Genomic DNA, 14,215 nt, shown 5'->3' on the forward strand with positions numbered 1-14,215 from the left:
CAAAATTTCAAATGCTTGTTACTCACAACCATATTTTTAAACTGATTATATATATGACCAAAGATACAGTACAAGATGAAAATTGAGCACAAATATTAAATAATAAACGAAAAGATTCGTTTGGGAGTAAAAACAAAAGTTCAATTGCAAGTGAAAAGAATACAGAGAATATATGTGGCTAATGAACATTCACTGTCCGATATATATTTAACTACCAACCATCCTTTAAACCATCTGTGACATACGTTATTCTCCGAAATGTTTAACTGAAGTTGTTATTTTGAATCTTGATAGCTTATATCAATTTATATTTCGAAATGGGCAGGAATTCTCAAATAAAAAGCTCGGCAGGACAAGTGTGCAGTAAACATGATGAAACGTGAAAATCGAAAAACCAACAAAATAGATATTAGGTGATTCAGTCAATGCATTATATCCTCCGGTTGTACCACAATTACACTCCGTACACTGGCCTCTTAAAGTTAATATTTCACATATTACATCATAATTCGATACATCACAAGCTACTGCATATTAAAGAATTGACAGAAAAATAATTCAACAGTACATCCTCACCCATACCTTCAAACTTGTGGTAGCATGAGACTTCAATCTGATTCCCATTCACTGTCGTTGTTATTAGCTTCTTCTTCTGATTCCGACTCTGCAAAATTAAGGTTTTTCGAGTTGACATTTATACATCTCTAGCAAGTTAGAAAGCGGAAATTCTCTTCCCGGAATAAACTTCCCACTTTCCTCTTCTGTTTCAAATGTTCCACTACCGAGTGATCAGCACAATGAATCAGTACAAACATTAGCTTTTTTAGTCAGAACTGCATGGCATTGTTATAAAGAATAATTAAAAAGAAGAAAAAACAAACCATCTGAATTGCGCATATTCCTACGCCTTTCTTCTAAAGCTCGAGCTAATGCACCTGCAATTCCAGCTACATCCGTAGAATTTGGTACTGATTTCCGGTTTTCAATCTCTTCTTTGTCTATCTGCAATAAATTATTTACATAACTACTAATTTGAACATGAAAATACTAAAATCAGATGAATTAACTGTAATTATCAAATTTTCACCGTAGGAAAGCTAATACTAACAGGTTTTAGATTGGCTCCTTGCCTTATTTGTGCCATCATTTCATCGCGTGCATCGGTAATACTGTTATCATGATTGATGTTTGTTGTCACTTGTTTTAAAGTAACTCCCGCTTGTATCTCCTGAAGAAATGAAATGAAAATAAGTGGTGAGAAAAAAATCTCTGAGAACCGAAGTCTCATTCAAAACCCCAATATACCGAGAATCCATAACATAGTGCAATAGATTCTGTCAGTTAAAAAAAAGGTATAACGAAATGCCTCACTACATACGAAGTTGTAACCGAAAGAAAAACTGCTTACACTAAGCAAACTTGCTTTCCCTCCACCACCATTGCTGGCTGTCGAAGTGTAAGATGGCGGAGGTGGTGGAGGCGGAGGTATTGTACCACTGGCGCACGTTACAGGAGGTGGTGGTGGTGGCGGTGGAGGAGGAGGTGGAGGTGGTGCGAGTGAAGAATTTGTAGAAACTGATGAAGGAGGTGCTGCCGTCGGTACCGAGTACGTAGAACTTGACGGTGGTGGTGGCGGTGGAGGAGGTGGGGGTACATCATTTGGTCGGTAGGTAGTTGATGTCCCGTTCATTGCACCCGGTGGCTAAAAAAAGCTAAGATAAAACTTTCTTTATCCAGAAAGCAAAGATAGTTGTACTTGGTAATTATTTCTTTGCTTGGAAGTTCAAAATTTTAGAACCTTCCTGAAACTTTTACAGAAAATTCATTCGACCTGTGGCAAAGGCCTAGCTGGAGGCTTGCTGGAAGCTGGTGGTTTCAGCGGCGGTCTTGAGACTGGAGTAATATGAAATCCTTCACGACGTAACAACGGAGGTGGTGGCGGCGGAACTGGTGATAATGTTGAAGAATTGATAATTGAGGAGGTCATAAAAGGCCTGAAAAATGCAAAATGTCCTAAATAAAAGTGTCTATCTTACAAAGTAATTAAGAAAATTCGTCGTGAATGAAAAGTCCAAAATTTTGAAATCACCTCTGATAGTTGTGATGCATTGGAGCTGACGGCTGCTGTAGTTTAGGAACCTCTTGGTAGCCAGTAATAAATTTTTTCGAAAATTCCAAGTCATCTTTGGACATTCGCTCCGGATTCTCTCCCGCAGCGCGCAACACAGCCTTCACACTATCATCCATTGGATCATAGTTGTACGTTTCTTGTGAGAAACCACCATCTTGATTCCACCCAAGATGTGCTTTGTGTCTACAGTATCATAATATTACAACAAAATATAATACAAATGCCTTAAGAGTATGGCTCAGTAAAAATGACAACTATGAGACTCCTAATAGTAGTTAATGTTTGATAATTGTCAAGAATTATAAACGTCCTAGAAAAATCTTTAGTTACTTCTTTAGTGCAACAATTCCATCACCGATGGGTGCGAATCATATGTTAGGAATCATGCATCCTTAAGCAACATTTTTGATGCTTAGCGCATATAAAGAAAAGTTCTTTCAGGACTAAATAAAATGATAGAAGTAAATAAAGTTTTCAAATTAAATTCTTTAAAAAGGACGAAAGGCAAATACAAATGAAGTCCGTGAAATATAAGAAAAACTGACTGAAAATTTGTTGGATTGCTAATGTCCTCCTTCCGAATCTTCTGCTTCTTTTCTTTTTTTGAACTTTTCTTTTTGGTTCTATTAATCGTCACAAAATTTGTCCATGCGCCGCCACCAATATTTGGTACGGTGCCCATACTAGTAATGCCAGTCCTATGTACTGCCGAAACTGCATGAGTTCGGCCACCAAAGGGTAGAAGCGACCCAGAAATGTTCTGTGAGCCGCCACTAGTTACCATCTTCTCTTTTTCTTCTATTTAAAAAGATAGGTTTTTGAATTTATTGCCGAAAATTATTTCAAAGTCTTAAAACGGAACAGCAATTGTTAATCAGCTTTCATGGTTCAAAAATATATCAAAGAAAAATTATGAAATGCAGAAATGATGCCTGAAAAACTTACGAGACTTTTTTTCCTGTTCATAGCGCTTATCAAGGTGGGACTTAAAGCTGAATGCTTCTTCCTTACTCGAAAAATTCAAACCAAACACGCATTCATCTCCCTCGAATGTTAGAAGATGAGGACATCCCAATGGTTGTGATGCGTGAAAATTCTTATACCTGAACTAACAAATGTAAAAAAAACCCCTTAAAATGAACTGTTCAAAATTACCAAAGTCGTAAAAAGCTATAAAAATTGTTGAAAGAACACATCAAAAAGAGATGTCGCAAAGTTAATAAATGAACTCAAATGGTTTTTTAACTTGTAAAATGTCTTCTACATCAAGAAAAACCACTCTAAACCCTACAGTAAATTTTTTTTTTTTGAATTAAGAAACTGAATAACTCACAACATTTGTTGCCAAAGATACTGTTTCCTATAAATATCATATAAGCGTAGGAAATATGCTCTTTTATCATAGTCCTTGACAAGCGAAACCACTCCTCTGTGAGCTTTGATCCATACTCCTGGATTCCGTGGATCAGATTTCAGCAACTGTACAACACCTGCTGCTAATGAGACACAGTCATGTCCAAGCAAAGAAAAAAGCATACCGTTTTCGACTGAGTTAAAAAGAAGGGCACCTGTGTTTGGCGGTCTGCAATAGTCGTGGAAACATAAACAGAATATATGTATAGGAACTTTTTTTTAAAGAAAAAGTGTACCAGACATTAAGAATTATTCAATACAAAAAAAAAAAATTGGTGGTACTGTGGCGAAATAAGAACAAAGTGACAATTAGTTACATTTGAATGTGCATACTGGAAGAACGGTTTCTCTAAAAAAAAGTCCATTAAATCTTTCCAGAATCAGCATAAACCAAAACTTTTATGCAAAAATAGACACCTTTTTTTGGGACGACCTGTAGGTGTAATACTCAAGCCTGCATGCTGTATGCCTAGTTGATATGCACCAGTCGGTGTACCACAGGTGTACATGGCCTGAAAATAACATGAAAAAGACAAAAAAAAAAAGCAACGAAAATCTTTCCTATAACTTCAAATACTATTACACTATTTCTAGGATCAATTCGTATAGAGAGACAAACAAAACTTAAGTGCGGTAATGAAAATACTAGCTGAGATAATCAAAACCGTATGCATAAATGACATCGATTATAACTGCATTATGTAATGGCTCAGAACTTCAATATGTAACTTCAAATACGCCACGCTACAACTGGAATTTGTTCATAACTGATAATAATTCATACCAGTTTCAGTTTTCAGCAAGGGATTTCGAAACATACAAAAAATAACAAATAATATTGAGTAGCGGTGCCTGAAAAATATAGTTCATCAGAAAATGAAATATCGAAAACAAGCTTATATCTATAAGCTAATTTAAAATTTAATATCTTCCCCTCTTCATGGGAAACAATCCGACTCAATTTCACTACCATCGAATATTGCTTATATTTTCATACCATGTATTTACCTCAAAACTTAAGCTTGAATGTCATATCAAATTGCACAGATGACAACGATTAAAAGATGATAATCAAGATTCAGCGGACAAATGTTTTGAAGATTTATAAAACTGACCGAACATGGCTGTATGTTGGCAGGCAAATGAAAAAACCCGAATTACCAACAACCTGATCTGTAGAGGAAATGGTATGATGGTTCCACCATTCCGAACGTCAATTTACGGCCATGTATGGCACACAGTCGTATGGAAAAAGGTGTAGTGTAGGCAAAAAAAAGTCGAAGTTTATAAAAAAGCTATGAACCTGAGGAAACGAAGATAAATTGGCCAATGACAAAAATTCTTCTAAGCACAAACAAGCTCTTCTAACACTGCACAATCTTCTATAAATGGATATATTTATAAACAAATGCTTCAAAACAAACAAATCAACAACATCGCTACTTGTAAATACATATCAAATCCGTTTTTTATGTGGGTCAAAGATAAACAATGTAAAGTGCCGTAAATATTGTAACTTAGAAAAATAACCGATGTTGTAATTGTAGCTTTTAAGTTGCCAGAAGAAATTATCAACATGGACACGTAGAGTGCAAAACAAACAGCTATTTGTCATAAATTCCCTGGATATTTAGCTATAATTCCGTACACAATAGTTAGCACATTACTTTTTTTTATAAAACCACGCGATACATTCCGCTTTTTTCAGATTACTCCTGAGCAACCATAGTAGCGGAGCATGCTGCCTGCATTTCCAGTTTTTCGACACTTTCAGAATAAGAGGTCTGACAAAAGCTGACTGCAGTATTAACTTCAACACTAATTACTACTCATTAGTAAGGGGAATTTGTGTTTAATGCTACACTATTTTATATGCAGGTAGTAAAATGACGTTTTCATTAACTCGCTCGGTTCAACTCTATCATAGCAGAAGAACTTCCTGACGATATAAAGTAAAACATGCCTATTTCGAATGTAACCATTCGTATGCCACATTCAAAATTTTCGAGCCCCTCAAAATAACACGTTTCTGGAGTCCAGGTTTAAGTTGTTTGCACAACTGATCCAAACAGTAAAACATTGCCGAGAATTCATAGCAATCAAGAGGATTTCACCTAGACTACGCAACGTAAAGTCATGGAAACTCACGGAACTTTTCGATTCACAAATGAACAGATCAACACTCATTACCAGCATACGTATGAACCGCAGAGTACCAGTCGGCCAGATACTAACAGGAATCAGGTTGGAGATGATGGGATGAACAATTTCCAACGGAATGTAGGACTGATTGACGACGTCATCAAGAGTAACGTGTTTCAGGTCCTTGTTTTTTCTTTCATTTTTTTTTAAAGAGAAAAAGAAGGAACAAAGAAAATTAAATGAAAAAAAAAAGCAAGCTCCCTGCATGCACCAACAATAATAAAGCTTGGAGATAGTACACATGTGTTAAATATCTATGGGATCCATATTCTAATGAGAACCTGGAATTAAAAAAGAAAAGAATGTCCCACTTATTCCGATTCAGTAAGATTACGCCTAAAATATGTTCTTAGGTTTAAGCAGGTAATATTAAAATGAATCCTGCGGCATTTCAGGCTCTCTTTTACTTAGCATAATAGCTCGAAATGAATAATCATTCACTCGTGACCCATTATTTCGCCCATGTATAAGACCATATGAAGTTTTTGTCTAAACTACTACAGTTCCAACATGTCACCAATTTCAGTTGGAACTGAAAACAGTTTGTGGCGAAATGACACTTCCTAAGTATGTAATATGCGTCAACCTCTGGACAAGGAGTCATACTGAGGGAACTTTACAATTCGTAATTTAGGTAAAAACTAGGCTGAAAGTAGTTAGTCTTAACAAATATTTCCACAAGGACTAGACTGTATTCGAAATATACATCGAACATGTCTGACAAATCGTCGCATCTTGTCCGACTCTTTCATTCTCCTTTGATCAAGGTAGTGATTTATCTAACCAGCATGGACGAAATTCTTTCAATTAGCTTGTTTGACTTTTCTCACCATGGCATATATCATGCTTAACTTCATGAAAATGAAGCGAACAAATCGGTGCCATATGTTTTAGGAAAAAAAATTAGCCATGTGGTGCTATATGGTATAAACAGATGAAAGGGACGGATAAATGGACAACTAAATAGATAGAACAGAATGGAACTATGAAGAATGGACGCGGAAAAATGAAGAGATAATGACGGATGAACAAAAGGAATGAATTATTTTAATCAGTGTGTCACGTAAAATTATAAAAAAGAGGCTTATAAAATATACATCGATTCAGCGAACCACAGGAGAGGGAAACACCAGCATCAAGGCATTATTTGTGATAATGAATCAGAACCAATTGCTCTTGAAAATGACAGTGTCGGTATGCACACACGCACGCACGCACGCACACACATATATATATATAAATATACATACATACATACATGCACACATACAAACAAATACACACGTACCTATACACATACAAATACGTAGTACATCGCGGAGGGAGACACATCGCATTAAACACTCCGTCAGTTGTTCAGTAGGTTTTTGTTTTCGTTTTTTTTTTTTTTTTTTTCTTTGTTTACTGAGCATATCACAGAAGACAAAATATGAAAGTTTACGTGATTTAAAAGTAGATGACAGTTTAAGAGTTGCAAATAAACGATATCCTAAAGTTTGTATGAAGAGAGCATATTAGGATAACATTTTAATTTTCTAAATAAACTCTCTCTGCTATCCTTTCCGGAACTCCTTGGCAGTATACTGCAGTAAAATTTTCGGTAATGTCAAAGAAAGATGGACCTTCGGAAAATATTGCCACCTTTTGTGATCTAACTATAGTTTTCTTGTGGAAACGAAGGGTTTGATTAAGTGTCAATTACTGATCAATCGAAAGGAACCGTATGAAACTACTGGATATGTTTAAATGCAAAATCATTTAAGAAAAATGTTATTGACCGGAAGATCCTAGTTCCCAGTTCTTTGTTCTCGAGAATTGGCTTTCTTTTTATTTTCCTCCCAATGGATATACTATTATACAGCACCACTGTCTGTATGCTACTATATGGAAAAATTGATGCGAGGAATTGTTACCAAAAATCCCTGATATTCCATATACTTAGGAACAATGCATTTTATATTACAAATGACTGAATAAACACGGGCAAGAAACACTGTGCATATTGAGGAGATTTTCATAGAATACAAATTTCTCGAAAAGACAAAAGGAAAAGTCGGTTTGCAACCGGCCCACTGATTTCGTAAGGATAATATCGAGACCGGTTGGTTGTTATATGTTGTGGCTTTTGAATAGATGAAATGGCACATCTTCATATTTACAGAAGAGAAGGAAGGGGAAGTTAATATTGGGTTTCCACTTGTACTTTTACTTCCGCATTTCGGGTGATCATCCCTTTTTTTGTAGTTCATTATAAATGAAGATATGTTAAAAAATCAAGGCTAGATCTGTCTTGGCCGAGAATATTGTCATTCTCGATTTGCTTTTCAGTATGACTAGGTCCTGGTCTAAGAGAAATCGTAAAACATGATTTTGAAAAGAAATTGTAGATTTCATCACTATGCATGCATAATTTCGGCGTTTTACAATGCTAACATCAGTTGTTCTTCAGTAGCGTCTTCACATATATCCTATACATTCGAATGTTTCAGACTTGTATAATACATCGGTGAACTCTATATCGATGGCAAAACGTTTTGAACGTCAATTGGGTATTCTTTTTTTTTTTTTTTTTTTTTTTTTTCATCATAATTTTAGAGACCACTTCTTGAAATAAGTGTTTGCATTTATTTTCATATAAAATTAATGTCGCTTTACTGGAATAATCAGAAGAAGGAGTTAAAAGTTGGCAAATTCCTTGGTAGTTTTAAATTAGCAGTTTCAAATATTGCATTGGAATGATTTTCCTATTTTTTCTGTTTTAGATAAAGCCACCGATTCGACGCTTATTGACCCAAACTGGGATGCCATTATTGAATGTGTTGATTTAATACGTGGAGGAGAAGTGCCGTAAGTACCTCTGATTATTAGGATATATTTAAAAACATATGTTAGCGAGAAACGGGATAAATGATTATTCGTGTATGATAAGAAGAGCTGTGAAACTGATCTTACCGATCTAACAAGATTAAGATTGACTTTAAAAAGTTTTTGAAGTGTTAGCAATCGAAACTTGATTAATGGCCAAAAATTCTTATTTCCGATTTTCATCCGTATATTATACCCATGTAGTTATGTGTTTCATTTTAATACTTCTTGGAAAGCTTGAATTGCAAATTTGTAGCGTAAAAGCCGCCGCAGCTGCAATTAGGAAGAGGTACCATAACGAAAATCCGCATGTGGCTCATCATGCATTATTAGTCTTGGAAGCATGCATGAAAAACTGTGGTGTCAAGGTATTTTCTTCATGCAGTTCCACATTACATAATTGAATCTTTTCAAAAAAAAAATTTTTTTTAGTCATCTTATGTTGGTTATTACAGTTTCATGCTGAAATTGCAACAAGGGATTTTATGGAAGATTTGAAGAATCTCTCACTAGATACAACACCAGATAAGGTCAGTCAGAAATTTGGCCTTTATTTCTCTTAAACAATTTCTAGCAGTCTCTTCTGTATGTAATAAGAGCTTTTATCATAGGAATGAGTAGCAGTATAGAATGTCTTACCATACTTCGTCTAGCGGAGAGCTGGTTAAAATACAGTGAAATTGTAAGTCAAATGGGATAACTCGAGTATCAGGTGAATTGGGTATGGTGGCACACATTATCGGTTGGAATCATCAGAAGGCGTGTTACAGGTAACCATGGGGTAGTCGTAGTAAAGTATATTAAAAATTTTCCCGTTTACACAACATCATCTCACTTGCTGTTTTTCCAGGCTGCCCTGTTTAGCTGCACAAAGTTGGGTTAATGTTAGAACTAAATTTTAGGAAGAGATAAATTCAAATTCCATAGAGAAATGAGTGAGTGTATTTTCAGGTTAAGAACAAAATACTGGAATTGCTTCAGTGTTGGGCTTTGGCTTTCAAAAATAAACCAGAATATAAAATTGTAGTTGACACCCATAATTTAATGAAACTAGCGGGTTTTGATTTTCCGCATGTTGCGGAAGCAGATGCGATGTTTATTGCGGAAAGTGCACCAGAATGGGCAGATGGAGAGGAGTGTTTCAGGTAAAAATTATGATTTTTTTTTGGATTTACTCGAATTTTCAGTGTCTCCTTTAGAATGATATGAACCATATACAGTGTGCTTATTTTTATCTGTCATTCATTTTAATTACAGATGTCGAACAGCTTTTGGAATCATTACACGTAAACATCATTGCCGTGCTTGTGGACAAATATTTTGCGACAGGTGCAGCAGTAAACAAAGTTTTTTACCTCAGTATGGTATCGAAAAGCAGGTAAATACGAACGCTCCGCAACTTAAAAAAAAAAAAAAAAAGGAATTTGGTTTTTAAATATCCCAATTAAATACTTGATTCACCTATTGTTTCATCCAGTTTCATCTTTGAATCCTACCCTAACGAATTGTAAAACAATTCAGCTCTTCACTTCCGTTTGAGGCTGTCACCTTTTGTTTATTCATTCGAATAAGACAAGATGATTTGTGAGTTTAGGGAAAAAGAATTTTTCCAGGTAAGAGTTTGTGATGGATGCTATGAGAAGACAGCAACGAAAAAAACTGATGTCAGTTGTTCGCAAAGTTTGGTACCGCTGTCATCCAAAGTTGATAAATCATCTGTTGATGCGCAGAAAACAGCTGAACAGCGGGCTCGTGAATTAAAGCAGGCTGAAGAAGATGAAATTAACTTGGCTATTGCACTGAGTCAATCAGAAGCAGAGGCACAGGTTCATCTTCGTTACCTACGGATTATTTTGGGAATAAAGTTTGGACTATAAAAGCAATAAGTTTACATCATTTTCTGTATTAATTTTATTTAGTCCTTTTGTAACAGAAAAGACGGGATTAGTTCATCGGATTCTTCAATATTACTTCAGTATTAGGCCTCAACCCCTTCTCCCCACTCATCCTCTCCCCTCCCCTTCCCCCCCCCCCCCACTCTCACCCTCCCTAACACTCTTTAGGTTATAAGAATGCACTGAGATAGAATAACTGCATGAAACTAGGCTTAACTATCAAAACACAGTAGTAAGCAAGAAGAAACAAATTTTCAGGAACGTGAAAGACAGAGGCGTCTTTATGAATTGTATAATGGTACTGATAATCTAAATGATGTTAAATCTAATGGAACTGCTGATAATGGAGAGCTGAATAAATCGGTTTATAAAGGAGCAGCGCCCTCTATTGGTACTTTTTTTGTTTTTTTTACTAGAAAATATCTACGAATAAAGTTGTATCCTAAGATCTGGTGAGCGGTAATAGTAATATTTTCATATTTTTGAATTAAATTAAATATGAATAATTAAACGGTAGTAGTAGTAATATGCTTTGAATTTAATATGAATTTTTGTTCAGGGGGCGACACACCAATATCGTCAGGTGCTGCTTATGTAGATCCAGAATTGGCGAGGTATTTAAATCGGGACTATTGGCAACAGAGAAAAAATGAACAACTAAATGCGGTATTTTTGTGCTCTTTAGATGTCAATGTTGGTTATGAATGATATATATACCTTGTCCATAACAGTGTTTTTTCTCTTTCTTGTTTTTTCAAATTACTGGATGCACCTAATGGCTAGCAAACAGATTCTGTTTTAGGTGTCCACCAATGACTGTCATCAGAAAGTATCAACACCAACTGCACCACCACCGAGTGAGTCATCGCGTTGTGCACCTAGTCATGATCGTGATGGTACTGTTTCATTTGCTGCACCTTCATTTGCTTCAACCACAAAACAGCTGGAAAGTGATACTACCGCTGCATCTCATTTTATTAGTGCTGAAGAAGAAGAAACAGCAGAAACAATGGAATTTTGTCGGCAGCTAGTGGAACAGGTACATTTTGAACAAGAGAACATTCTAGGAGAGAGAAGAGAACGCGCTGAAATCTTTTTCTTTACCCCGTATGGATATTGGTAAAAAAAGTAGTGTCAAATAAATTTTTGTTTATACTTTTTTCTTTCCGTTTTATGTTTGCAAATGGTTTGTTGTTCACAGGTTACTGTTATGGATAATCGAATTCGTTCCAACGTTGCCCGAAACCGTTCTGTTGTCAACGATACTGCAATACAGTCGTTGTTTATACGCTTGACTGAAATGCATGCCCAAGTAATGGCACGCATGAATAAACTAGAAGATCAAAGAAGTTTGTTCACTTTAATGCATTTGATAGTACTAAGAGCATTAACAAGTTGCTTTGCGATCTGTAAATGAGTAATTTTGTTTATCATTATACACCACATTCTCCTTTTTCAGATCATTTTGAATCTCTTCAAGATAGTTTAGCTCATATCCAGGAAGCTAGACAAGCCATAGATGCTCTAAGGGAGGACCATGAACGCCAAAAGCAGGCAAGAATTATGGAAGAACAGCGCCTGAAACAGATACAAATGCAACAGAAGGTGGATTTAATGAGGCAAAAGAAACATGTTAGTTTTTTTTTTCTTTTTGGCGAGGGGGTGGGGAGGAAGATAGTTCAACTTGTATCTTCTGAATTTTCCTCAAAAGTTATGATCTTTCGAATATACGACATTGCATTCTTTCTTTTTTTATAGGCCCTTATTTAATTTATTTCGTTTAAGTTATTGCGTGTTTCTGATATGGTGTTTTGATTACAGGAGATGATACTGCATCAACGCCAATTGGCACTTTTGCGTTTCCAGCAGCAGGAACGGGAAATGCAAATGAAACGGATGCAAATGATGAGACAAACTGCTCAAATGAATCCTGCTGGTCAGCTTGCGGAAATACATTATAATCAAATGGTTACTGAGCCTAATCAAGTTGTCATGCAAGGGAGTGGTGTTCCCCCTGGTTTGTTAATATTCACATTGGGTTGTATAGAAATAGTGACACGTGGGTAAAGCAATCTGCATCTTTTAATGTGACCCTCAACTTACTTTTGGGGTATTATGAGATCCAAAATTTTTGCATTTCAGAGTCAGTTCTATATATCTTTTTGCTTGTGCGATTTGTAAAAGAGATTTATCATTTATAACAGTGCAGTGATGTTTTTAGCCGGACCTTGGTAAAGTGATAATTGAAATTTTGTCACCGTAGAAGAAGCAAATCCCTTTAGTTATATAAAATCTCATTACGTGTACTACACCAAGTTAAATTGTTCAGCATATTAAATTGGCTTTCAATTCAAGAATTACTATTAGAACATCATAAAAGTATCCTTAGGTTATCCGCCGACCGCCTATGTAGATCAAGCACAATTAAGTTATGGCTTGCCAATAACAGCGGCGGCACAGAGTTATCCATCTGGTGCACACATGGTGCAGGATAATATCACAGCTGCAACAGTTAAGCAGGGTTCGAACATTGCAAATTATGCATCAATTCATCCGTATGCTGACCAGGTGATTTAATTCTTAACATTTTACACATGAATTGAGTTTTTATCAGGAATTGGTTTCTCGAAGAAAAAAATTCTAGCCCTATAAATTCTAACAATTCTTGTTTTTAAATTTAGTGGTTCTTTTATTTATGATATTTGCATTAATAGGGTTCGCTAGGTGTGCAGCGACTACAAGAGCAACAACAATCGGATATATCAACATCGAATTATCAGTTGAATGCAGCTCAGTATTCATCACAACTTGCAGCCAATAATACGCCAACTTACAGTGTTGCTTCGCAGTCTTCCGTTTCACGAGCTTATCCCATATATCAGGTACTTAGTTTCTTCCTATGATTTGTGACTTTTTTTGTGTAAAAACTTGTAAATTTCTCTATGCATTAATACATTAAATATTGATGGATAATTTATATAAGCCTGGTTCAGTATGAAAGACAAAGCTGGGAAACGTGCACTTGGAAGACTTGTGATATGACACGGTTTGCTTTTATTGACGAAAATGATTTCAGCAGCAGTTGGAACCTGCTGTTACACTTCCAGGTGGGCAACAGCAGCAGCAAATTCAGGCTACCGCAGCTAATATTGGACTTCAAAAACTTACTCCTCAGGAGCAGCACAAGCCTAGTTTTATACCATCAACGACAGTGCCAGCAACTCTAAATCAACATAATCGGATAATACAGCCTTTTTCACCGTATTCTTTGTCAAGTTAGTAAAATTCTTATTCCAGCTCACGATTATTGGATTTTGATGGTCTCATTTGTATATATAATATGTGTAATGTTTACATGCATAATGTAAATTAGGGAGCGAGAGAGAGGATATGGGAAGACCATCAATAATACAATAACTTTAAGGCGTACATTTTGTCCTTTGTAAAACTGATTTTTTCATCACGAATTTTATTTAGATGAGATGATATTGGAGCAACCTGTCCAAAACATTCAATATTCAATGCAGCCTCAAACAAATGGAGAACCGCAATCGCAGCCAACAACGCAGCCAGCCGAAGAACTTCTTATTTCATTCGACTGAAAAAAAAAAATGAATCCTTTGATACCACATTTCAATCATTCAACTTTAATTTTCAAGTGACTTGTGTAAAAATTCCATGTATGTGAAGAAATTTGCGGATGTAAGCT

At 35.8% G+C, this 14,215-nt stretch overlaps 2 protein-coding genes across 3 annotated transcripts; one reads left to right on the forward strand and one right to left on the reverse strand.

Annotated features, from left to right (window-relative positions):
* Window positions 1–608: 608 nt before the first annotated feature.
* Bm2051 (WH1 domain containing protein) lies at window positions 609–4,053 on the reverse strand (the record flags this gene model as incomplete). The annotated part of the gene is made up of 10 exons (XM_043073198.1): window positions 609–664; window positions 882–1,002; window positions 1,109–1,228; window positions 1,409–1,702; window positions 1,832–1,994; window positions 2,090–2,314; window positions 2,677–2,929; window positions 3,077–3,234; window positions 3,465–3,713; window positions 3,962–4,053. The coding sequence occupies 10 exons, from the start codon at window positions 4,051–4,053 to the stop codon at window positions 609–611; spliced, it is 1,731 nt and encodes a 576-aa protein (XP_042929132.1).
* Window positions 4,054–8,267: 4,214 nt separating this feature from the next.
* Bma-hgrs-1 (VHS domain containing protein) lies at window positions 8,268–14,108 on the forward strand (the record flags this gene model as incomplete). Of its 2 annotated transcripts, none has more annotated exons than XM_043073199.1 (17): window positions 8,268–8,295; window positions 8,509–8,593; window positions 8,868–8,979; window positions 9,067–9,141; window positions 9,563–9,756; window positions 9,869–9,989; window positions 10,225–10,437; window positions 10,765–10,897; window positions 11,066–11,172; window positions 11,309–11,545; window positions 11,708–11,855; window positions 11,966–12,138; window positions 12,328–12,523; window positions 12,896–13,074; window positions 13,221–13,388; window positions 13,583–13,781; window positions 13,984–14,108. In XM_043073199.1, 17 exons carry the CDS (start codon window positions 8,268–8,270, stop codon window positions 14,106–14,108), a joined length of 2,493 nt encoding a protein of 830 aa, XP_042929133.1. The 2 variants fall into 2 exon arrangements, with proteins under 2 accessions (XP_042929133.1, XP_042929134.1); XM_043073200.1 differs by having other exon boundaries at window positions 12,328–12,442.
* Between the last annotated feature and the right edge of the window lie 107 nt (window positions 14,109–14,215).

This window comes from Brugia malayi, assembly GCF_000002995.4.
Source record: "Brugia malayi strain FR3 genome assembly, contig: Bm_v4_ChrX_scaffold_001, whole genome shotgun sequence".
In the NCBI taxonomy this organism is placed as follows: domain Eukaryota; kingdom Metazoa; phylum Nematoda; class Chromadorea; order Rhabditida; family Onchocercidae; genus Brugia; species Brugia malayi.